We start from the raw sequence: 23,860 nt of genomic DNA on the forward strand, positions 1-23,860 counted from the left end.
GGGCCGTCGGACTGCCCTGCTGGCACGACCTATGACTTGCGCGGCGATATCACAAACTAGGGTGCGTCTCGCTGAAGGCAAGCGGTTGTTGCTTCAATATGGCACCGTTTCATCCACGGTTTTTTTTCCCCCCGGTGCAGCCATAGCTTTGATGCTCATCAGTCGGCGTGCCCTCGAGTCGTTGACGCCAAAACACACCCCAAGAACGCCGTGCTCCATTGTAGAGGATAGGAAAACGCTGAAAATCTGTGGATGCCTGATCGTCTGTCGTAGCCTCCTAGCTCTAGCTGCCAATCAACATGGACACCTGTCGGGATATTAGATACATGATCGAGTGCACCAGAACTAGACGGGGGTTGTTCGGCGTACCGCCATGAAGACACAGCATAAACTTATATAGGGACTCAGCCGCTCCCCTACCCGTGCCGCCTTCCAGAAGATGCCGATGAACCTATTGAACCGTAAGTCAGCTGCGCTGCGAGCGCCTCAGCAGGCGTAGGCGGGTCATGGCACCAACCCTTGCTTGTGGTTGTTCATGAAGGTCGGGGCTATCGCGTGCACGTAGGTGCTTGTGCAGATGGTCAAGAGGATGACGAGGAGGAGGGACTGGAAGTTGAAGAGGGCCGTCTGTTGTCTGGGGTTAGCTCTGCCCGCCTGGACCCGGAGGACGAGGGCGCATCCAATCGTACCATCTTGGTGATATTCCGCAGGCGATGCGATCCGGGTGTAGGTGAGGCCTGCGCGAGCTGTGTCGGCGTCTGCTCTTGGGCGAGTCTCGTGGGGGTAGAGGTTGGTGTCAAGCTCCTGATGTGGAAAGCTGGCGGCCGTTCGGTCGCGATATGCTGTCGTCTGTCCGTAGCCAGGGCTATCTGTAGGGTAAAGGCCAGCTGGCAGAGGCTGGGTTGCAGCTAGGCGGCAGTGACACTGGACTGAGCCTATTCAGCTGAGTGGCCCACTAAACGCGCGGGGCCACGAGCAGTCAACGCGCCGTCGCGCCTATGAAGTGCGCTGGACACACTGGACTGCACCTGAGCTCCCCCAAAGTTGACCTCCAGGCTCAGGTGGTTGCGGCCAAAGCTATTAATAACTTGACATCCTGAACTTGCGCAGCCTTTCGCACATCCAGCTTTCATTCAGCCTTGCGCTTCGATCGACGTTGACCGAGGCTCTCGATCTGATCCTTTCCCACCTCGCACTGTTCTACGACGACAGCTTTGCGCTCCGCGACCTACTGATAGGAGTCGCGACCGAGTCCAGCTTCTCAGTATCTCAGTATCTCAGTTCCGCCGCCATCGACTTTGATCTCTGCATCCACCTCGTTCTCGCAGCCCAGCTTGTCTTTATCATCATGGAGCCTCGTGCGCGCGCCGGCAAGAATGTGGGCAAGGAAACCTTCCAGACGAAAGATCGTATGCTGCTCCCGCCTTGCCGTCTGGCCTGATGACTCGATTGCGCCTGCTAACTTGCACGTCCCAGTTGCCGCCCTTATGTATGCCTACGGCGATGTCCCCAACCCCCTTCCAGAGTCTGTCCGCGTTATGGACGACATCCTCACACAGTTCCTCGAGGGCATCTGCTTCGAGGCCACACGCCACGCCACTGTCGCCGGCCGCCAGAAGCTCAAGTTCGAGGACTTTGAGTTCTCTCTACGTCGCCAGCCCGAATATCTTGGTAAGATCAAGACCATGATCGACAAGCGCAAGGAGATCACTAGGATGCGCAAGGCCTTCCAGCCCGACGATGATGCCGTGGTCAACAGCCATGGCGCAGAAGACGACGGCGGCCCCGGTGGTCCCGGTGGGAAGAAGCGGCCGGCCCCAACTACGGAGCACGAGGAACTACTTGACGATGACGACGATGACCCTGATATTGTCGAGGCCATCCGGAATCAGAACAAGAAGAGGAAGGTCGAACGCTAGAGCCCTCCCTCCTCCACTACTTCATATTCTATTCCCGCAGAGCCTCGGCTGCACCAGCCCACCGTCACTCCCGTACCGCAGAAGCCTACGATTGTTGGACAACAGAAAGGTGCTTTCGCGTGTGACTGGTGTGGACGACACCTCACCCGCAGAGATGGCCTCAAAAGGCACCAATCTAGCTGTCGTATGAGACAGTAATATCCTGTGAGCTCTACGATGGGACCTTTTATAGCCACGAGGCAGCAGTCCCCAGTTCGCAGCAGGACAGACACATTCCGAACCGCAACCAGACAGGCAGTTTTCAACAGCTCAACTGATTCATCATGCTAGCAGAAAGCATGTGCTACTGCAGAAACACCGGCACTGATCGTCGGCGTTGGGTGCGGGGTTTCTGGTCGGGTGTCTCAGGAACTCAAATCATCGTGAGAGTGCATTCCGAGTATGACTTCAAGCCATCCGGATACGTATATGCATAAGGCCTCAGAGATGGAATGGCTGCTCAAGGTCGGTCGTAAGAGGCTGGCTAATACGCGCCCCACGGGGCAGCTTCTACCATTCTTTGAAGTCGTGCGAAGCGCAGCTCTACTGCGCCAACGCAGTCGTGCACTTATACAGTACTCCTCCATAGTGAATGGATGTCTTCAGGTCTCTATTGTACAAGACTAGTGAAGTGACCCCAGCTCTCCCCGGATATAGGGGGAAATAGGGCTGGATTGTATGGGGCACGCGGGGTAGATCCCCGATTCGCTGCCTTTATACGCCGCGATATCGGTGCATCCAACAACTACATGCACGGACTAGGCCTGGACCAGGTCCGCGGCCTATCAGGAACGTGTCTGTTGTCAATTGCCTCCAAACGACTCACTTGGTCCGGCTGTGGTGACTACCAGTAACCCCCCAGCAGCGCCTGCATCGGCCTCGAAGCACCAACAGACCTATCACAGTTTTGTCTGGAATGCAGCATCTCCACGATGGGCCCCAAGGGTGGTCTCGATGAGGCGCTCCTAGGAGGAAGTTCGCCGAGTTGTTAGCCCTCTCCTTCCGGCTTCCATGGAACTCAAGGTTTGGCTCTCTTTCTTTCCACCTAACCTCTTATCACCTACCACGTCTACCATCAGTATCATCGTCTTGGTCTGATAACTCCATTCTTGTCTCTCATACTTCTGGGGGAGCTTCCAGACTGTTGGGTTTCGAGGAGTACTGCTGTTATAGTCATCTTAGACAAAGAGAACCCTTCCCAAGCTGTCCCAACAGTTGACCCTGATTTTTGGATCTGTGTGCATTTGTTCGTGATGATCCATAGTCACCATGTCGGATCTTGATGCATCTCAGGCTCCCCAACCCAAAAGAAGTCGATCTGTGTCTGAACATGCTGTGTTGAATACATACCCTCAAGTCCTCGATAGCACAGACAAAGGTGCGAAGGCAGGCTCGGCTGAGCCTGGCCTGCTAGATCCCTCTACCATCAGACGGTTCTCGATGAGCCCCTTCTCCGAAGATGGACGGCTTGCATCATCCACTTCACTCAGGGGCTCATACCTAGCGCCGCCACGGTCCTCAGCTCTACGAGAGGGCTTCAGCGTCAAGCCGTTCTGCCAGTCGATGTGGCAGAGGAACGGGGGCCCCATCCTCATCATTCTGGCCCAGTTCTTCGGCGCCCTTATGAACCTTTCGGCCCGGTTCCTCGAGGTTGAGGACGGCTTACATCCGATGCAGATCCTCGGCGCACGCATGACGGCCACGATCATGTGCTGTTTCGCGTATATGTGGTTCAGGGATGTTCCATCGGCGCCGTGGGGGCCTCCTGAGATTCGATGGTTGCTCATGCTTCGGGCCATGGCCGGATTTGTCGGTCTCTATGGCATGTGGTCCTCCATCGTCTACCTGCCTCTCGCCGAGGCCACAGTCATCTCGTTCCTGGCTCCCAACGTCGCCGGCTACTTGTGCCGTATCCTGTTGAAGGAGCCGTTCACTCGCAAGGAACAAATTGCGAGTTACATCGCCCTCGGTGGCGTTATACTGATCACACGGCCTGTCTCCCTCTTCACATCTGCACCCGATGCCCCCAGCACAGGGATCGAGACGGCGGCGAACGGCACCGCGAGCACCACGGCCGGGACCGGCATGGACTACGTGCCGACGACGGCGCAGCGCCTCAGCGGCATCGGCATGGGGCTGCTCGGCGTGGTGGGCGCGGCCATCACCATCACGGTGCTGCGGACGATCGGGCCGCGCGCGCACCCGCTCATCAGCGTCAACTACTTCAGCACCTTCTGCAGCGGCGTGTCGCTGCTGGCCATGGCGCTGGGCCCGCCGCTCGACTACGACCAGCCGCGCCTGCAGTTCGCGCTGCCCGCGTCGCCACGCCAGTGCCTCCTGCTCGCCGCCGTCGGCGTCTGCGGCTTCGCCACTCAGTTCCTGCTGACCGCGGGCCTCGCCCGCGAGCGCAGCAACCGCGCCACCGGCATGATCTACACGGCCGTCCTCTTCGCCGCGGCCTTTGACCGCCTCGTCTTCGGCCAGTCCATGGGCTGGCTCAGCGTCGCCGGCTGCGGCCTCGTGGTCGGCAGTGCGCTCTGGGTCGCCCTTGTCAAGGGGACTCCCGCCGAGGAGGAGGCCAGGAAGAGCGGCGGCGCTGCTGGTGTCGCGGATCTTGAAGCCAGGGGGGCTGCAGGGGTTGTGGGTAATGCTGGGGGTGAGGATATACCCATGTTGGCGGACGTAGATGGCAGTACAGATGGAGAGTCGCAGGGAGATGATGTGCTTGAGATGGATGGGATAGACTCGTGGAGGGATTAAAGTAGTCATATATAGGGATAGATTGCATGTGAGGTCCATTCAACTGTCAAAAAAGCACGTTGTGGATTCTCATAGATGCTAAATATATACCAAGATCATTTATGCCATTGCGATACTAGATTCAAGCTGCCCCCTCATTGGGGATAGTGGGTTGCCACATAACAATATATATCCAGCTTGATGCTATACGCTGGCAGGGAAGTTGGACGATCTACGCACAAGTAATCTCGTAATTGTGGTGATGATGGCACCCGAGCAGACGCTATTGGCAAGCTTGAATGTTGGATGTACTGGTCGTTGCTAATTTTCTATTTGACCTCGAGCACGAAAGCATAAACCGACGATAAAGGAGACTTGCACCATGTAGTCCCACGGATTGCTCGCTCGTTGGATTCCACCGCTAAACCTCGATCAGACTATACATTAATGTGCCTAGAATGCTTGCAACACAAAAGGGACTCTCAAGAAACATTACAAGAGAGTCTGTGGGTTGCTCTCCAACCTCGGGCAGAAGAAGTCTGTGCCCAGCCACAAAGACAAGCTAGAGGAAGACTCAGACGAGGCGCGAAGTTTCCAAGGAAATGTCTTGGATCGGCTCTTGGACAGTCCATAGTCGCAAGCCAACGTAGCCTACGTACGACGTCCGCTTTGGAAGCACAATCAATATGTTGGCTGGCTTGTTGTGGCTTTGAAAGATTGGATGCCAACAGCACAGCATAACTTGGAGCAGGGCTGCGTGTTACTTAGTTCCACTTGGTAGGGAAGTGGGGGCAATCAGCCTCCAGCCTCCAGCCTCCAGCCTGCAGGTTAAACTTGCACTTTACGCGTCGACGCGTCCGGATTTGGCGAGCGCGTCGCCCAGTGAACCGCTCCGTCCCACTTGGCTTGGACCGCGGAGCACAACTTTAGCCTTCCCCAGATGTCAAGGCCGCACTCCGATCGATCTCTAAGACCTGCCCGCCAACAGCAGCTGCGACGAAGTCGAATACCTGTGCCAACGAGTCCGTGTCGCAAGATGAAGGCTTTGCGTAACTGATGCCGAATCCGGGACGAAACTGGGTTGGAGCCGCTGGAATGGAGAGAGTACGGCACCCACGAATGCACCTGGGCGAGGAACCAGTCTACTGCGCCGCCTACGACGACAACGAAGAAGTCCTTTACCTGGGCGCCGACCAAGAGCTCGATCAGGCAGCAAGAGTTGCCAAGCGTCTGCGCTATGAAGAACAAGGCCTGCGATACCTAAGGGGCCAACCCCTAAGGCTGCTCTCAGCCTCGCTGCAGGGGCCCTTCGACAGAGCCTCAGGCTGGCATAACCCTTGGCTGCCGAAGGCACCAAAGGCAACAGACACCGCTGCGGCTCTTCCGCTACCATTCACCAAGACTATACCCCCGATCGACCCGATAATGCGGCAAGAGCTGGCAGAGCCTGTGGCGCAGGAACATGATACCCCAGCAACTAGGGATTCTCTGCGGTGTCATCTTCCCAGCCCAGACAGCCAGCGCGAGCTCGAACTTGCAGTCGGCAATCCATTGGACGTAGAGAAACGATCACGCATACGAGAATGGGCCACCAATGTGGCGCCTGGCTTCCAACGGGATGCGTTCTGGGTTCCTGAGGATCGGGGGACTGACCCGTCTGAAGAAGACTTGCCAGCAAAGAGGCCGGCCGGGGAGCAATGGCTGAGAAGAAAGCTGAACAAGCGAAGGAAGACCGACATGGCGGCGTCGTTCCCATCGGGCTCAACTCCGACACCAGCTCCCATGTTCAGACAGGTGACGAAGCCTGTATCGGTCCATGCGAGAGACAAGCTACGTGCCAGCTCAGCAGGCATCCACCGCAGCTTTGCCGATACCACACCGTCTTCGGATTCTGATCGCAGAGCCACTGGTCTGCTGGAAAAGCGAACTTCGAGTGCTAGGATCGGAGAAAACATGCCATCACAAACTGGGACTTTATCCAAGGGTAAGGTCGCTGTCAAAGCGAGCGCCTTTGGCCGAAGCACCGGCAAGAAACACGTTGCGGCTCCTGCTTCCTTGGCCTCCACTGAAGATTCCGAGCAACAAGGTGCTACTCCAGGTCAGGCAAACTCACAGTCTGCCCCTGTTGCGGTCCCGCTGGCATTGGACAGGAACGTTGAGAAGGCGCCCACTATAGCGGAAGTTTCAAAGGAACAAAGGCCTGCAAGATTAGATATTGCAAGGGTCCAGGTGTCAGAGCAAGAACTTGCTACGAGTTTCGAGAGCCAAGTAGACCAAAGCTTCCACTATAAGACTCGCCCGGCTAGGCTTGGAAACTCAACATCAAAAGCGCCGAGTGACGACAAGACCACCAACACTTCGCAGCTTACCCAGACCGCTACTCCCGAATCAGAAGACCATTGTGCTATGGTTGCAGCGCAACTCGGTCAGACGGCCGATGCAGTTCAAGACGACACTGACATCGTGGATTATTATGTCGATGATGCACCAGCAAATCTGCCATCGAATCAATGTGCACATGGCTGTGAGGAGGACCAATCTGTCTCAACACGTAGCGATGAGGTTGAGCAAGATAAGGATGAGGAGGTGCGGCATGAAAGGGACGCTGGAGGAGAACAAGCCAAGCCACAAGAAACTGCCCAACGCCATGAACCTGACAATCATGTTACGACGGAAGCATCACCCCCAGCTACGGCCGATCAACTGATGATTTCTTTCCCAGAGGATATGACTTTGGTGGAGAAGAGCATGCAAGCGAACCGTCTGGACGCAAATGCAGGCATCAATGGAAATCCAGTCAAGGATGCCTGCGATCTCCAAGACCAAGGTGAGGTATCGGATCGTCCCCTGATCCAGGATCAGGCTTTCCAAGGGACAGTGTTCGACGAAGGCCCCACCTTGGTTGAGAACTCTATGGACATGGACGCAAGCACGCTGTCGCGAATGGACCAAGTACCTGCGAGGCTGGAGACCCTCAAGTTCCCCTCCCAACCGCCTGAAAGATTCGAGGCCGTTAAATATCCTGTTTTCTTATCAGATGGGCACGAAGCCAACATTATCCCAACAGAAGTCGAAAGAGAAGATCTAGCCGAACCCAGCTCGTCTGGTGCTTCACTCGCTGAGATTGCTGAGCAGGCTTTTTCTCTTGCCGTGTCAAACAGCCAATCTACATCTGCTGAGCCGGACGAGGCACAACACCAAGATGCCCAGGCAGACCAGGAAGATGAGACGGCCGCCCGCACTGATATTACCAACGTGGATCATCTTTCAGACACAGAGAAACCAGCAGTCAGGAAACCACTGTTGCTGGTGCGCAAATCAAAACCTACAATCATTGTTGAAGAGCTTTCTGAGGAGGAGTCCGAGGAGAAGCCTCAGACAACTACTATTCAAGCTGAACGAGCTCCTAGTAATGACGAGTCTGGAAGTAGGGTTTACAATTCTCTCGAGCCGCAAAGTCCTTGGGCTCCGGATCATCCACCTCGTTGCAATTATCGTGCTACTGAAGGAATTAAAGTCGAACACGTTGAGGAAGAGACATGGTCGCCATGCCCACGCCCAATCAGTGTTGCAGACTCGCCAGGTCTGGGAGTGGAACAACCGGAGCTTCGTTCCTCACAACAGAGTCCTTGGACGAACGATATCTCTGAACCCATGGAGAACGTTGCGGAACTCTCGAGAGCCCTGCAATCTATAGAGGCTCCTTCAACTATCCAACAATTGTCGTATCGACGGTCTAGCTCACGTGGCGATGCGAATGAGCAGCGAGAGCCATCCACTCCGTCGCAGCCTGAAGCTCGAGCGCCTACTCCTGATGCTGACTTGTCCATCAAATCTTTTGCAAAGTTTAACACACCGTCGCCAAAGCGCAAGCATCGCATTACAAAGCATTCTCGTTACTCAAGCGGCCGGCTGCCCAGTACACAGTCATTGGCGGATGCAACAAATATCAATCCGTGGAGTAGTGTACGATCTAGTATACGCTCTAGTGCGCGGTCGAGCCGCAGGAGCCTCCGAGTCTCCTTTGCTCCGCTTCCAGGTGAAGAAACTGAAGAAGTCGCGGAGGGTATCCAACCTATCGACAGTCTTGCTGCAACGGCCAGGGTAGCCTCACCGCCTCCACCGCCGTCTGCCTTGGCCGGGGATGAAGATGTCGATGACCATTTCCAGAGTCACTTCAATACGATGAAACGTCGTTTGAGCGAAGCACCTAAGCTTCGTCTTCAGCCTCGCTTGCTGCCAAGCGAGTCGCAGCAGAAGCCTATGAGCCCTGGAGTCGGTTTGATGGCGGAAGCTTTCAGAGAAGCAGACCTACGCCAGGCTTTGAGAAGCTCCCCTGAGATTGCAGTCGACGACGACATGGAGGACGTGGAAAACGAGGTCGACTTGGCTGCCCAGTCGCCGTGGAGGGGCGAGAGTCAAGGAATCGACGATGTTGCGGCCGTGCTGCAGAACCTGGATGATTTTCTTAACCCACGCTGGGATGTCGAGACGGAGGTGGAAAAGGTACGGGCGGCTGATGGCATAGAGAATCAGCCGCACCAGCGTAGCTCAGGGCTATTTGGAGGTAGCGTCTGGGATATATTTTGAAGTGGAGGTGTTAAGACGGTTGGCTCGAGCTGTTGTTTTTTGGGGGCGTAAGGGGACGTCATTTTGATACCCAGTCTTCGGTTCACATGCATATGGCAAGGAGTTTTCAGAACGGTGTATGGGAAATGCAGGTCGGACTTCTGAGGAAAGAGCAGGCACCAGTAGTTCGAGTACCGTCAGTATGATATACAAGCTATTCCACAGTAACGGGAGTATGATTATAATCGACAATCATTATTAGTGTCTTCGGCAACGGTCCAACTGACTACTTGAATCAATTTGTTCCTATTAGCATAGGCCTTCTAATTTTGAAGTACGTTGGATTTTGGGGGCCCAGGGTTTGTATTGCCATTGAACAATGTATTGTCCTGAACTACGACATTGGGTGTGTTGATTCGTGGCGCGTTCTCCCCCGACCCACGATGCCATTTTTTGGCAATGAGGTCGTCTACGCATTCATGGCCACAATGCCATTGTTGTATTTCTGCCGCACAAAGAGGCTTTTGTCAATAACTTCATGTGGAACCGGTGACAAGGAGAGACGAACCCAGAGTATACTAAGTCACCGCACGGAGGCGGGCAGAACAGAGAGAGTGTATCCCCAACAAGAACGAGGCGTACCTAACACTGTCTTGGTGGTGACATACCGTGCATATATGAAGCTCCTTGCGAGCGCTTGCGTATAAATATGTGACCATGGCCTCCCCTGGACTGAGTTGAGAAAGCTGTCTTTCCATTCGCAAGCTGACAGTTACAGAAACACAATGTCTTCAACCACCAACGCCGACGCTACCACGAAGAAGACTTTCCCGAAGGAAGTCGTCACCGAGACCGAGGACTTCATACAAGACATTTTGGAAATACTGGACGAGGTCGCTGTACCCGTCGAATCCCAGTTCGAAGCCTACCGAGCCATAGGGCACATTGTCTTCGTATTTGCCAAGAAAGCAACGGCTCTCGTGGGAGTAGATACCACCGACTGGTTTGACGAAAATGGAGTTGCTCAATCTCGGGCCTACCGCGACTCATTCGAGAAGAACGGTGTCTCAGAGGACGCCATGGATGATGTGTGCCACTTCGAGACAAGCTTTCGCGAGTTGTGGGAGGAGGTAAGTGCTGAGACTCAGGATGCTCTGTTCGATCTGTGGCATGAGTTCTGGTATAAACTGCGCGAGATTGACACCGAGGCCATGGCCAGAGGTTAGCCCTTGAACGAGGAAATACCCAGACGCCGCAATCGTGGACCAATCCGCAGGCGTGGTCGTTGTGTGGAGCTCTTTGATCATACAGATGGTTCTCCCTTATGTAAGTGATACCTTTTGGTAGAGCGGGCATGGATGGCTGTACCAGCTATATGTAGATAAGGAGACGAACTAGTTGCGTGGTATATACCCTTTGGTGGGTGCCGCGGATAGCTGGATCCTGCATATTTAATACATCACACACCGCACCCCATAAGAATCGCATTGATAAGCGCTAGAATATATGTGCATGACTTTCAAAAATGAAAAACGATAGGCTGATCAATGCAGCAAATCGCGTATCATTGAACTCTATAGTAATCAAACTCCAAAAGTCATGCAAGACGCATATCCGAGCAGCTTCACTAAGAGTGCGCAAGCGACCACCTCTAACAGCTCCAGCCTTTCGTATATGCGAAGATTTAAGTTTACCATTAGCAGCTGGGCTGTCCCAGGGAGTTGTTGTTATCGGTATTGACGTCAAGGGTGATATCGCTGTGGCCACCCTTGGCATCGTTGAGCTTGCCCGAGAAAACGCCGTCCTTGAGGTCGGGGAGGGCTGCACCCCAGTCGTTGTTGAGCATCTTGTCACGGATCTCGGTCGAGGGAAATCCCAGGTAGCTCACGAGATCACCGAACTATAATCACGGTCATGGTCAGTTATACAATAGCCCTTCCCGTTGGCATTCAACCATGCTAAACATGGTTGAAGAAAAAGGGGACGCTGGCGCGACTTACAAACCAAGCCCCGTTGTGGTTCTCGACCTTGTCGTCGGCCTCGTTCGCAAACCGAAAGTCGTGCGTCAACCCGCCGTCCTGGTGGTAGACCATCTTTGGGTGCGTGTCCTGGAAACGGACGTCCTTGCCTGCCTTGACTTCCCAACCCTTGTGCTGGGAGGCGGCAACATACGCCGGCATGCTCTCGCCGTCCTTGACCCAGACAACGATGTGTTCCCAGTCGTTCTTGTGGCCCACGCCGCACGAGCCGTCTACTGACTGGTCCTTCTCAAAGTAGTAGCCTGCAAGAGAATCAGGGGTCAGCATGTCTTGTCAAAGGCATATGCCACTTGAGACAATGTAGGAAATAAACCAAGAGAAGCTGAACTTTGGGGGTCGCATACCATACAAATAAGCGCACCAGCCGTTGTTACACCGCGCGCGTGAGTACACGTTATTGTTGTCCAGGTCCGACTTGTCGCGGCAGTGGCCGTTCTTGGCGCCGCCGCACTTGAGCCCGCCGTTGAGGTTGCCGTTGGCGTCGATGGCCGGGGTGTTGTAGCATCCGTCTTTGTCAAAGTCCATGGCTGTACGCATGTTAATGAACAGTTCCACTGGAACCAGTTTGGGCTCGCGTACCAGGTTGCCACTTCTTGTCCGCGTCCGGAGCGCAGGCTCGGATCTTCGACGGAGGGTCACGCTTGAAGATTTCGGCGATGGCATCTGGCATGGCGACTGCGTTGGCCGCCGGCACAAGAGCGGCTGCCAAGAGAAGCAGCTTCTTGGGTGATATGACTTGGAGGGAAGACATCGTGAAAGACTATGGTAAAAAGATGGCTCCTTTCGTCTTGTCGAGGGAGGATTTATCTAGATAGGGGTTTCTGCTATGCTGTAGTTGAATTGGAATGGTCGAGTTTCGAAAGCCCAAAGCGAAGCTAACTTGCCACTTTATATTATTGTCCTCTCATCATGAAAGCTATGCAAAATATAGGAATTGCTTTAAATAGAATGTAGCACATAGCCAGATGAGTGACACTCACCAAGATGTGATTACACTGCTGAAAGTTGACCCCAAGGCTTTCCTGCTTGGTGGGATCATCCGTGTGCACTACTCATCTAACTGCGTCATAGGAGGCTCCTGCCATATTGTCCATCGCTGGCGGAGATTCACGATACCATCTCAGGATTTTTCTCTTCATCTAGACGTCATCCTGCTAACCCGGCTCTTGCGCCATTGCTATTGTAGAGCTCACCGAGCAGATGAAGCGTAAAATAAACTTAATCCTACGCAGATCTCCCCAGGTAACTATTTGGTCAGGCCCAACAGCTTGGCGCATCAGCTTGTCTCGTTTCCTCTTTCCGGAAGTATCTCGCGACTAGAAGCCAATCATCGGGCCACGAGGGTGTTCATATTGCTCGTATTAGCGTACTGCAAGAGAGTGCATTAATTAATTTCTTCCCTTGTCATTTCATATATAGAAAGCGTTGTGAAGGTTGCCGTACCAGGAATCCCGGATGGGGCCGACGTGCATTGCGGCGCAGCCATTCCTTCGCAGATCTGCGTATGCAGTCGATAGAACACTTGGCGATCTCGCCTCTTGGCCGCCAAACTTCATGCAGCGACAGAGTCGCCATTCACGAAGACGTATTAGAAAACCGGACACAGCGGAATCGACTAGCGGCCACACCACACACTGCAACCTACATTTCGCTGTGTCCGGTTTTTTAATACGTCTGCCTGCATCCTGGGTTCAAGCTTTTTTGATCCTTCTGAAGTACCCTGTAAAGAAATGCTTGATCGAACGATATGGCTCACAAAAAGGGAGTGGTCTCAGTTTTACACAGCTGCCAAGCCCGTACCTGGGGCCCAGCGTGGCTAGCTGACTATAAGGCAGCCAATGAGCGCTGCAGCATCGCGCACCAGACGAAGATCATTCCTACACAGTAGTCAAATGTCTTAGAGATATTACTGATCACTCCGACGCCGATCAGAGTAGCACCTTGTTCGTCTGTTTTCCCATTGTACATTCCCCTCTAATCTCCCGTAGCCTCTCCATCTGCTGCGGTGAGCTCTATTGAGCACAGGATTGAGCAACCGCATCACGGATTAGATCACAGCCTTGAGCGAAGACCATGATTCTAAAGAAGGCGACATGCATGAAGCTACGCGTTGTAGGATTTCGGTCCATTGCGAAATTACCAGCCAGTAGCAGCTATTGGCTGTTCGTCGAGCGAGGCTGGAACAGCCTGCATGCAATTACAGCCCCTGGTATCCTCACCGGATCATTGTGTTGTCATGGCGCTGTTCGGTACAGCGGGCCTGTAGACTCAGTTCCCAGCAAGGCTTCAAGCCCGGAGAAACCAGACGTGACCTAAACCTTGAGTCAGTTTTGATCCTTCCGATCTAGCCGTATAACGTACCATGGAATCAAACTGGCCCCAACTCGTGATATCTGCCAACGAGCTGCTGGGGCTCGCGTTCCAGTTGATAAAGTCTCCTGGGATTGCCAAGTCCGGATATTGCACAGCGGGTTCTGCCATCTCTCCACCTATGGCGACAGTTGGTAGTGGTTGAGACGTTACAGGAGGTGAGTGTTCTCTCATTGACTGAGGATCGAAGACCACAGGGACTTCAAGACCGGTGGTCTGTCTCCAGGCCTCTCTTCTCAGCTCCTCCAGCACGAGACAGTATCTTTGTGTAAGCGAGCCTTTGGCTGCAACGCTTAAGATCTGGGTCTGGCAAGTGTCTGCAGCCTCTAGATATTTTTGGTACACATCCGGAGGTGAAGACTTCTGTTGAATGACATACACGTAAAGGACTACCACTGCTGAAAAGCTGAAATAGATTGTAAACTGTGAAGTTTCAAGTCAGCATCTGCCATGGCGGAAACGGTCCCTCTACTGCTTACCCAGAAGGCACGAGATACCTGGTCGGCCTGGAACAAATTGTCGAACGACTCGACCATATTCAATGCGGCATTGAGGCAGTCTTGGACACAGGTATCTATCTCCGCCTTATGTAAATTTTCTGTTGGCAAAGTTCCAGAATGCTGTAACCGTGCAAAGTTGCTCAGAAGAAAGGGTCGATTAGTCAAAATCATGGCATGCCAGTATGCATGATTCAAAACGTTTCTCTGGCGTTGGTAAATGGGCAGGAGCAAAGACGCATTAATGCCTTTAGCATCTAGGAAATGAGACAGCTCATCTCGCCAGTGTTTCAACGAATTGGTATGCTGAGCAGTCAGTGTAATCCGGGTCGAAACCGAGAGCGGACGTATCGAGTAGAGGTCTCGAAGAATCATGCTGACAATCCGAGAAATCCTGCATCCGTCAGTTCCTCTGCATACACTGATAATGGGAATGCAACGAACTTCACATGAGCCACGCAGGCCATCATTAGAGATTGTGTCCTGTTGGCACGGTGAGCCAGGTTGTTTTCTCCGACCAGGTCCGAATCTTCGATGACAGATGGGAGCTCCTGGTCTATATCATCGTCGTGCAATGTTCTAGGTCTGCCGAGGACTGCACTGAGGTAGTTGTCTAAAGAATATGCACACCAGAATGTTCGACGACGGCACTCAATCTCCACGCGGTTGTGTTCGCTTGTAGGATGTGCTCGACGATTACGATTCAAGCCGATGGCAAGAGCCAGGTGGGCAGTAGTGCCAAAGAGACTCCAGCAATGATTGATCCGCGACTGCATTAGGAGATAGAAACATTGTGCAAGACGGACTTGAACACTGGTCAGCCGGACTGACCCACGTTCCTTGGACAGCTGTTGCTCTGCCGCATTGAAAAACTGGGCACTTTCGGATGTTGCCCTCTCTTGCTCCTCCGCTGCAGAAGTCTGAGCCCCGAAGAAGGAGCTTGAATGATCATATGTGTACGCTGTCGGGTTGGACTCTGGCATATACTCTCGAACCTGGGCAAAAACCATGAAGAGTGCAGCTTTTCGGACTGGAGCGTCTTCCTTGTGGCTCATGCTACCCTTGGTGGCAAAGAACTCATCCAGCCAGCATTGCAAAGTCGGCCGATGGAGGAATCTATGGGTTGCTACGGCAAAGTCAAAGTATCGGTCTAGTAGCCTCTGAGCTTCATCGCGTGAGAGCAACACGCAGAAGGCAGGGTCAGACTCTGGCAATGGAGCGTCCCCAAAGGTGAAAATGGACGAGGCTTGGGAGAATGAGACTGCCTGGTGGAAACGCTTTTGGACCCGAAGCAGGAATGACACTCCCGAGGCTGGGCCAACATAATGCCCTTGGAGGTCTGTCTGACCAGGCTCTGGAGAAACTCGCAGCGATGGCGCAATTGGAGGGTTCTCGATGGATGCCGGATCAAGACTCGAGCTCAGGTGACGGCCTTGATGTTCCTGAGACCCATGGGACAAGCCGTCAGCACCGAGTGTCGTTGGAACCCCCTTATCCACGCGGGCAGCGCTTACCGGCTGATCAATATGTGATGTATTTGTTCGACCAAGTGTGTTCGCCGTACAAGTGCTGTCCGTGGTGGATGGGCCGGTTGCAACTGGGTACGGTGGCCGGCCCCTTGTGTATGATGCATCATATGTGCAGCGGGTTGCAGCCTCAGTACAATGCTCGCAAGGGTGTGTTCCGTTGCATCTGACTTTGCGCCTATGCTGGTGTGTTAGCCTCACACTACCATGCGAGGCTCAGCAAGCCTCAATTTGTTTGACAAGATATCCCCGGGTCGGTGCTCACCTCTTGCAACGGTCACATGCTCGAGTGACACGGCAACGCTCACTACCTCGTCTTCTCTTGCGGATTGGTCCAGTCGTGGGTTGGAACCCAGGGGTTCCGGAGGGCTTTTCCGAACCGGCCATACTGAGCCAACGAGAAGACGTTTCGTTCTCAACGCCGACTCCGTTCAACTGTATTGCCGTCACCCTCCCCTTGATCAGACATCCGCAATTCCGAGAGAATGGATCGTCGACTTCCTCGATGGCCAGGTAGATAGCGTCCAAGGAGAGTTGTCGGAAAACACGTTCCCATTGCGAGTCAAGCACTCAAAGGCTAAGGGATCCCATCATAGTGGAGAACTGGCGGATGTTTATCCGCCACCATTGACTAGTATAAACGCGGGGAAGTGGAGAATCCCAGTGCAACCGACTGGGCATGCCCAGACGCTAACTACTGTACGCATAACATGTAATATTTCTACGACGAGAAAGAAGCATCGCGTTATGAGAACCCACGATAACACCTGAGTGCAACTAGTCAACAGCTGAATGAATATACCTCAAGCCAACCATTGAGTCTTCCACCATGCTACCATTTTTTGTACTAGGTCGCTTTGAATCAGATCGAAGCCGGCCTTGACAGTCTCGCTTGCTCTTTCCGTCAGGTGCGTTTCGAATACAAGGCCCTCGCGCCCAGGGTTGTCGTTATCGTATTTGCCGGTGAAGAAGTCGAGCAGCTTGATGGTGGGATTCTTCACGGGGTCTGGATCTGACTTGCGGAGACGATCAATCCACTCGCGCTTTGATACGATCTCGAAATCGATCCCAGCGGATCTCAGTGCTGGGAGAAGCTCTCGAGTCCAGTGGAAAAGTCTCCTGTTCTGCACCTGATATACCGTCGAAAAATCTGAGTTGTGTGCCCGGGCATCCCTGTTGTCGTTGAGGACGCCCGATAATTCAAGGCAGGCCTTTGCCATCTCATCTACAGGCATCCAGGATGGTGTCTGATGTTCTTTCGTCAGTGACGACCTAATTTATATATCAGCGAGCTGTTGGTTACTTACCTCTTCCAGAGCTGGCAACGCTTTGAGAATCTGTGCACTACGAATCATGAGAGGTATGGCCTCAGTGAGGTTCCAAATGCCATTGTCGGTATCGCCAATTATCTGACCCAAGCGAAGTACTTTTGCTGTCATCCCCGTCTTCTCAACTGCTGCCTTGACGATGTGTTCTGTCACATACTTCGACCTCGCATAGCCCATGGGTTGTGCGTGAGTGGGATTGGCGACGTAGGTCTCTTTTACGCGAGCTGGGATGGGCGTGCCTCCGGCAGCCGATATAGACGAACAGAAATAGAACCGTGCAGGAGTAGTTGTGCCTGTGCCGAGACACAAGTTCAGTAGGTTATATGTTCCTCGAATATGGTGTGATTCAAAACTGCGAACACCCATGTTGAAGTTCACTGCCCAAGCTGAGTGTATGACACAAGTAAGCGTTCTCCGTAGCTCGTCTAGGTCTCGGGTTGATAGCCCTAATGTCGCTTGGCTCAGGTCAGAAGGAAGGCAGATAACCTTGGATAACTCTGCAGCTGATAGTCTTGGAAGGCATTTCGCCTCCAGAGTGGATAGCACCCGCTTCATTGCCTCTTCGGGTGATGAAGCCCTCACCAGACAGTAGATTCTCTGGACTGTCGGAAGGCGCACAGCTTGGCTAAGCATATGTGCTCCCAAAGATCCCGTCGTGCCGGTGATGATCTACCATGGTTCGATTAGTTATGCTCGTGGTATGAATGGCTGGCCGAGACTTACAAGCGATTCCTGAGAAATCACATGCTTCCCTGGGACTCTCTCAGAGAAGTCTGAGTATTTCTCGATCAAATTTGCCATGAGATCCTCTTCAGTCTCTTCCAAAACACCGGTATTTGTTCTCAATGAGTAGAGATGTGCCGCCAAAAGATTGACAGAGGGGTATTCAAATACCACATTCTGACCAAGAACATGTCCATCAAGATTGATCTCTCTCATGATCTGGGCTCGAGCCGTGATAGCTTGCAAACTATCCACGCCAGTCTCAAAGAAATCAGTCGACGAAGAGAGACCCCCTCCGCCCAGTCTATCGGAGAAGAGTTTCAAGAGATACTCCTCAAGCTCGTCTATCCCAAGCACAAGCTCTCCTTGGCCCTCGCCCTTGAACGGGGACTCAAAAAGCTCGTATACTTGATCAATAATGTGAGCAAAATCTCGATAGAAGCGAGCCCGGATTACTGTGCCTTTATCTGTACGAGGATACGGTGTCCCAATGTCGGCAATATAGACCATTTCTGGCGTGATTCGTCCGAATGCTTCAGCTCTGGCGTTGGCGGCATTTATGTCCGATGTGAGTCTTTCAAGAAGCTCTGTCTTGTTAATACCCCTAGCCTTTTGACTTGGAATGATAATCAGTCCAGGGACTGCTTTCCCCACGCCGAAAACCACGGCCTCCTGGACTAGCTCATTCTGTCGGATGTAGTGTTCATACGGAATTGGCAGTACTTTCTCGCCGTTGACAAGGGTAACGCGGTCGTCTAGACGCGAGATGTACTTCCAAGCATCTGGAATTGTTGGATGAGGGACAAAGATGTCCCTTGTATGATATGAATTCGGCGGGTCGTTCGAATTAGACAAGACTTTCGACGGTAACCCGTCCAAAACCACGCATTCAAAAGTGCCATCTCCAATGGGGAACATTCGAACGTGATCCTTGGCGGAAGCCAGGGGTCGCATGTAATTCCAGGCTTTATCAGCCTCATCTCGGAAGGATGTCATCAGCTGTCCCATTTCTGTCCTAAGGAAATGTGTCAATAGCATTTCAAGACAGAAGTAGCACGTCGACTTACGCTCCATAGTGACCCACCAGGTACACCCCGTTAGCTACGAGCTGGTCACCCAGGTCATCAGGACAGCTGCTGCCACCGAACAACACCAATTTGCATCTCTTTAGGGTGTTGATGCCTTCTTGTGATTCTGCGAGCAATTTCAGAGCGTAAGGAACACAGTGAAGGCTCTCTGGTTGCACGGCGCCCATGGCCTTGACAAGATTGGTGCTGGACAATGGAAGACTGGAGTTGTATAGCGCAACCTGCCTTCCAGAGTACATGGCGCGAAGTAGAGTTGCAATACCGTGGTTGTGGAACAATGGTAGAGTTAGAAAGGCCCGATATGGAATTCCACTTGAATAGTTTGCAATGCAAGCCTGGTGGGTTTGAAAGATAGGTTTGGGTAAGCCGGTCGACCCGGAAGAATGCACGATGAAGGAAACTTGGCGCGAAATATTAGAGGGTCGCGGCGCAGGAAAACGGGGAGTCAAAGGGTCCACGACTCGGAAGGCCGCTTCTTCAATGATGTTGTAGCAGTCCAGAGGATAGATTTCCTTGATTGTGTGCACAGTCGGCGCTTGACTCCGACTTAACACAATTTTGGTGCATTTCGTCTCTTTCAACAGATTGACATAGGCCTCTGGTGCCAATCGGGTCGATAGGTATAGTACAGCAAACCCCATTCTGGACAGGGCGAGCATTGAGACGGCATAATCCAAATTTGAAGGTGCCAATAACGCTACAACCTCAGCTTCTGCCGAGGTCTTGGGCTTCTTCCCGTCAGTGCTTGCATAGAAAGCCTTCTCTGTTCAACTTACCTCAGGTTTCAGATTGGCTGCGGCGTAGTTCCAGGCTGCCTTGTCAACGAAGCTGTCGAGCTCCGCGTAAGTATAAAAGACGTAGTCATCTTTCCCAAGGGGACTGGCTGGGTATCCAACGAAGGGTAGATTGCCATATTTCCTCACGGAATCTACAACCAGGTCGTTAACACTTTGAACTTGAAGGGTCGTAGAGCTCAGGAGCCCGGTGTGGTGTAGTTGTTCTGACGCTCCTAACGGCGGTGGTACAGCTGAATGTGTCGCTACTGCCATCTTAGTGGACTTATCTTCACCTTGGACAATGAATCGCGAGAGGGACCAGTGGGATTGGAAAGAATGAATTGAAGTATTATAATTGATTAATCTGATCTTCGTGGTTGAAGACTTTGTGTTTGCGGCACATTCGTGATATCCGTGCAGATGGCTGCCACTTCCGAACCATTCCTCACAAAGCATACCGGAGTGACAGTGTGGGTCATTTGCTTCCGGCACCGTCCTCTTTACATGCACAGGTTGTGGAGCTCCAGTCAATTCAAATGCGAGTAAGGACAGAGGCCATCAATCAGAGTGCGTTTCGGAAAAGTTCACTGAGATTCGGAAATGTCTCTGGGGCTCCACTTCGGACTTTCCTCCGGTTACTGCAGCCTTTGTTGTGATCCTCGCTATTAATGTTTTTCTCTTAGAATAGCAACATTCTGGCAAAACTATCACATTGCCTCATGAGCTCTTGTATTGTTCAGTTATCGGGATCGAGTTTCGAATTTGCCTTCTCCCTCGGCCAAGATGCCTTTGCAAAGCTCATTCAAACTGAACAGCGGTTATTCGATACCTGCTGTTGGTTTAGGTACATGGGTATGGTTGCTCCTCCTGAAATCCGAACGAACCGAAGTCAACTAACTAGGAACTAAATTCAAGCAATCCAAGCCCAATGAAGTCAAGAATGCGGTGGCAACAGCCTTGGCCGCCGGCTATCGCCACATCGATGCAGCCGCATGCTATGACAATGAGGAAGAAGTCGGAGCAGGCATGAAAGAGTCTGGCGTCAGTCGCAGTGATATATTTGTGAGTGGGACGTTGATAGTTCAAGTTGATGGAAAACTGATGAGAATCAGGTCACTGGAAAGTTGTGGAACACACACCACAAACCTGAGGATGTGGAAAGACATATCGACACCACACTCAGAGACCTGCAGACAGATTACCTCGATCTGTACTTGGTGAGACAAGTCGTATGGCCATATCCCTTGACTTAGAGCTCATGATCCATTGCTATAGATACACTTTCCTGTATCGTTTCAACGTACAAATGATACTGAGCGCTTCCCCGTGAACCCAGCCACGGAGGAGATTCATGTGATCGATGTGCCAATCATTGAGACATGGAAGGCAATGGAGGCTCTTGTTAAAAAAGGCAAAGTTCGGTCAATCGGGGTATCAAACTTCACGAGGCAAAAGATAGAGGACCTGTGGGAGAAAGCGGAGATCAAACCATCTGTCAACCAAATCGAAGCGCACCCCTATCTTCAACAACCTGAGCTCCTGAAATGGTGCAAGGAAAAGGTGCGTCCCATTGCTTATCTACGATTACTAGGATTGACTTTCTCTAGGGGATTGTAGTTGAGGCGTATAGTCCTCTGGCTAACAATATATATAACCTACCGCGGTATGGCCATCCACTTCTCCTATTGTCTTTGACTTGATTGACTTATAGGCTTGCAGTGCCGATGATGATGCTGCCATCAAAGAGATTGCGGCGTCCTTAGGAAAGCCGGTTGTCACAGTGCTGTTGAGCTGGGCCGTCCAGCGAGGTACCGTCGTGCTCACCAAATCCGTGACACCTGCAAGAATCAAGGCCAATTTCGAGGGTAAGAAACAGGAGAGCCGGCCAACTGTTGTTGCCAACGCTGTGCTAACCTACGGGAAACAGTTTTTGAGCTTCCACAGGAGGCTTTTCAGAAAATCAACGCCCTTGATAGGGCCCATCGATATAACTTCCCAATTCGGCTTGGGGTCGACATCTTTGGCGAGTCAAGCCCAGAGGCCCTGCGAAAAGGTGTTGAAGATTGGAAGGCGGCACAACGGAAACTGAAGAGCGGAGCGAAATAGAACCACTTTACGAGTCTCATTATGGCTGTGCAGATTCGATCTAAGGGTTGACAACACTAGACACAGGTCTATAGAATCAAATGTTTTTTCTTACTCCCTCGATGACGGGTTCTGTCTTTCAGACATCTTTTGCGTCGTAAAGAGATAGACCGAGACGTGAAAATACTCTCTTCGGAAAAGGCATGTTAGACCCCGCATCGAAATTACCTATTCTGGGAAGTGGAGATCTGTCGGAAAAGCGCATCTACCCCACGCTTCCTCCCCCACACACGCCTTTTCCGCGACTATACCGGGCTGTACTAACTCGGGACGAAGTGTGCGGAGCAGCTACATCGGAATAATGAGCCGGAGCAATATAGCCCGAGCTTGGGTGAACACGAGGATACGGCGAGAAGAGTATCACGACATTCTGCATAGCCTCTCATCCACACTGGTAGCTCCGCCGGTCTCAGGTGCTTTCTTGTTTTCTTAGCCGTCAAGCACGTTCCGTTGCCACTGTAAGAAGTCTGTGGACTGATCACTGTTTTACTACCCTTTAAACAACGCCAAGATGGGGAAGATCGCTTCCATGGAGTACTTCCGCCTGCCGCCGCGGTGGCTGTTCGTCAAGATTACCGACGCGGACGGCAACGTGGGCTGGGGGGAAGCGTCTCTGGAGGGACACTCGCAGGCTGTGGAGGGATGCCTGGATGCATGGTTTGAGAGATATAATGGCTTTGAAGCAGAGTATGTGTGTGCCGATCTCATCCACTTGAACCTCACAAGGCAGTCAGAAATCCCGTCAGACCCTTGATCATGAAAAAATGCAGAGCGGAAGTTTCTAACTTGCGTGGTCCTCAGTGACATTGAACATATCTGGCAAATGTCTTGGCGTACATCCTTCTATAGAGGGGGCCCAGTCTTCATGAGCGCTCTATCGGGTATAGATATTGCTCTGTGGGATCTTAAAGGTAACACTCTACACACCCCCACAGTGTCATTTTGACTTACATGAGAGGAATAGCGAGAAAATTGGGCCTTCCTATCTATCAACTACTTGGGGGTAAGCTACGGGACAAGATCAAGGTATATGCCTGGATTGGAGGTGACCGACCCGGTGATGTTGAGCTTCAGGCGTAGGTACTATCGAAGTCTAGATCAGCTTTGTTTGCTTACTCGACGCGTACACAGAAAAGCACGGCAAGCACAGGGTTTCCGGGCAGTCAAGATGAACGGGACTGAGGACCTCGGATGGATGGACTCGCCAGCGGCGCTCGATGACTGCGTGGAGCGGCTCAAGGCGGTCAAGGCGCTCGGCATGGACGCGGGCATCGACTTCCACGGGCGGGTGCACAAGCCGATGGCCAAGCAGCTGGCGCGGCTGCTGGAGCCGCACCGGCCCATGTTCCTGGAGGAGCCGCTGCTGTCGGAGCACATCGAGGGCATCGCGGACCTGGCCAAGCTGGTCAGCGCCCCGATCGCGCTGGGCGAGCGGCTGTACAGCCGGTGGGACGTCAAGCCCTTCCTCGAGCGCGGCTGCGTCGACATCCTGCAGCCCGACATCTGCCACGTCGGCGGCATCTCCGAGATGCGGCGCATCGCCGCCATGGCCGAGGCCTACGACGTCGCCCTGGCGCCGCACTGCCCGCTCGGCCCCATCGCTCTGGCTGCCAACGTCCAGGTCGACCTGAGCTCCCCCAACTTCGTGATACAGGAGATGAGCCTGGGCATACACTACAACAGCACGGGACAGGATCTAACGAGCTACCACAAGAACCCCGAGGTGTGGAAAGTGACGGACGGCTACATCGACATTCTGCAGGGCCCGGGTCTTGGGATCGAGATTGACGAGGATGAGGTCAGAAGGCTGTCAAAAGACGCCAAGGCTTGGGTGAGCCCTGGGTTTATCGGCCCGGGCGGTGAGATCCGGGAATGGTAGAGCGAGTGTGCGGGCGCGAGGCGGACTGTCCGTCAATGAGAACTGCTTCTGCTTGGAAATGGACATTTTGTATTCTAACTCCACGGTGTTCGTGATTGGGTCATCTGGTCGTCTACTTGATATCGGAGATTGCGCATCCCCAGTCGGCCATTATCAAGTTGCGAGGTCAGCCCAGTGAACTGGCCCGAAACTCTCCGGCATGCCTCGGCATTCGGTGGAGCAG

The 23,860-nt window shown here is 52.9% G+C and overlaps 9 protein-coding genes across 9 annotated transcripts; 6 read left to right on the top strand and 3 right to left on the bottom strand.

The window, feature by feature from the left end:
- Positions 1-439: 439 nt before the first annotated feature.
- Positions 440-1,919, top strand: JN550_012687 (uncharacterized protein; the record flags this gene model as incomplete). Its single annotated transcript, XM_049311190.1, has 4 exons — positions 440-461; positions 566-851; positions 1,111-1,409; positions 1,477-1,919. 4 exons carry the CDS (start codon positions 440-442, stop codon positions 1,917-1,919), a joined length of 1,050 nt encoding a protein of 349 aa, XP_049165335.1.
- A 1,308-nt stretch (positions 1,920-3,227) lies between these two features.
- Positions 3,228-4,718, top strand: JN550_012688 (uncharacterized protein; the record flags this gene model as incomplete). The annotated part of the gene is made up of 1 exon (XM_049311191.1): positions 3,228-4,718. The coding sequence occupies one exon, from the start codon at positions 3,228-3,230 to the stop codon at positions 4,716-4,718; it is 1,491 nt and encodes a 496-aa protein (XP_049165336.1).
- Positions 4,719-5,753: 1,035 nt separating this feature from the next.
- JN550_012689 (uncharacterized protein) lies at positions 5,754-9,287 on the top strand (the record flags this gene model as incomplete). Its single annotated transcript, XM_049311192.1, has 1 exon — positions 5,754-9,287. One exon carries the CDS (start codon positions 5,754-5,756, stop codon positions 9,285-9,287), a length of 3,534 nt encoding a protein of 1,177 aa, XP_049165337.1.
- A 764-nt stretch (positions 9,288-10,051) lies between these two features.
- On the top strand, positions 10,052-10,492 carry JN550_012690 (uncharacterized protein; the record flags this gene model as incomplete). The annotated part of the gene is made up of 1 exon (XM_049311193.1): positions 10,052-10,492. The coding sequence occupies one exon, from the start codon at positions 10,052-10,054 to the stop codon at positions 10,490-10,492; it is 441 nt and encodes a 146-aa protein (XP_049165338.1).
- Positions 10,493-10,962: 470 nt separating this feature from the next.
- JN550_012691 (uncharacterized protein) lies at positions 10,963-12,056 on the bottom strand (the record flags this gene model as incomplete). Its single annotated transcript, XM_049311194.1, has 4 exons — positions 10,963-11,166; positions 11,267-11,547; positions 11,650-11,832; positions 11,885-12,056. The coding sequence occupies 4 exons, from the start codon at positions 12,054-12,056 to the stop codon at positions 10,963-10,965; spliced, it is 840 nt and encodes a 279-aa protein (XP_049165339.1).
- Positions 12,057-13,539: 1,483 nt separating this feature from the next.
- On the bottom strand, positions 13,540-16,085 carry JN550_012692 (uncharacterized protein; the record flags this gene model as incomplete). Its single annotated transcript, XM_049311196.1, has 5 exons — positions 13,540-13,617; positions 13,667-14,098; positions 14,155-14,566; positions 14,617-15,876; positions 15,964-16,085. The coding sequence occupies 5 exons, from the start codon at positions 16,083-16,085 to the stop codon at positions 13,540-13,542; spliced, it is 2,304 nt and encodes a 767-aa protein (XP_049165340.1).
- Positions 16,086-16,501: 416 nt separating this feature from the next.
- Positions 16,502-19,886, bottom strand: JN550_012693 (uncharacterized protein; the record flags this gene model as incomplete). Its single annotated transcript, XM_049311197.1, has 5 exons — positions 16,502-16,945; positions 17,006-17,695; positions 17,750-18,764; positions 18,817-19,559; positions 19,614-19,886. The coding sequence occupies 5 exons, from the start codon at positions 19,884-19,886 to the stop codon at positions 16,502-16,504; spliced, it is 3,165 nt and encodes a 1,054-aa protein (XP_049165341.1).
- A 510-nt stretch (positions 19,887-20,396) lies between these two features.
- Positions 20,397-21,719, top strand: JN550_012694 (uncharacterized protein; the record flags this gene model as incomplete). Its single annotated transcript, XM_049311198.1, has 6 exons — positions 20,397-20,457; positions 20,515-20,675; positions 20,726-20,830; positions 20,889-21,173; positions 21,325-21,478; positions 21,541-21,719. The coding sequence occupies 6 exons, from the start codon at positions 20,397-20,399 to the stop codon at positions 21,717-21,719; spliced, it is 945 nt and encodes a 314-aa protein (XP_049165342.1).
- A 550-nt stretch (positions 21,720-22,269) lies between these two features.
- On the top strand, positions 22,270-23,637 carry JN550_012695 (uncharacterized protein; the record flags this gene model as incomplete). Its single annotated transcript, XM_049311199.1, has 4 exons — positions 22,270-22,445; positions 22,608-22,669; positions 22,723-22,834; positions 22,890-23,637. 4 exons carry the CDS (start codon positions 22,270-22,272, stop codon positions 23,635-23,637), a joined length of 1,098 nt encoding a protein of 365 aa, XP_049165343.1.
- Positions 23,638-23,860: the final 223 nt, after the last annotated feature.

This window comes from Neoarthrinium moseri (genome assembly GCF_022829205.1).
Source record: "Neoarthrinium moseri strain CBS 164.80 chromosome Unknown scaffold92_Wmoseri_CBS_16480, whole genome shotgun sequence".
Lineage (NCBI taxonomy): Eukaryota > Fungi > Ascomycota > Sordariomycetes > Amphisphaeriales > Apiosporaceae > Neoarthrinium > Neoarthrinium moseri.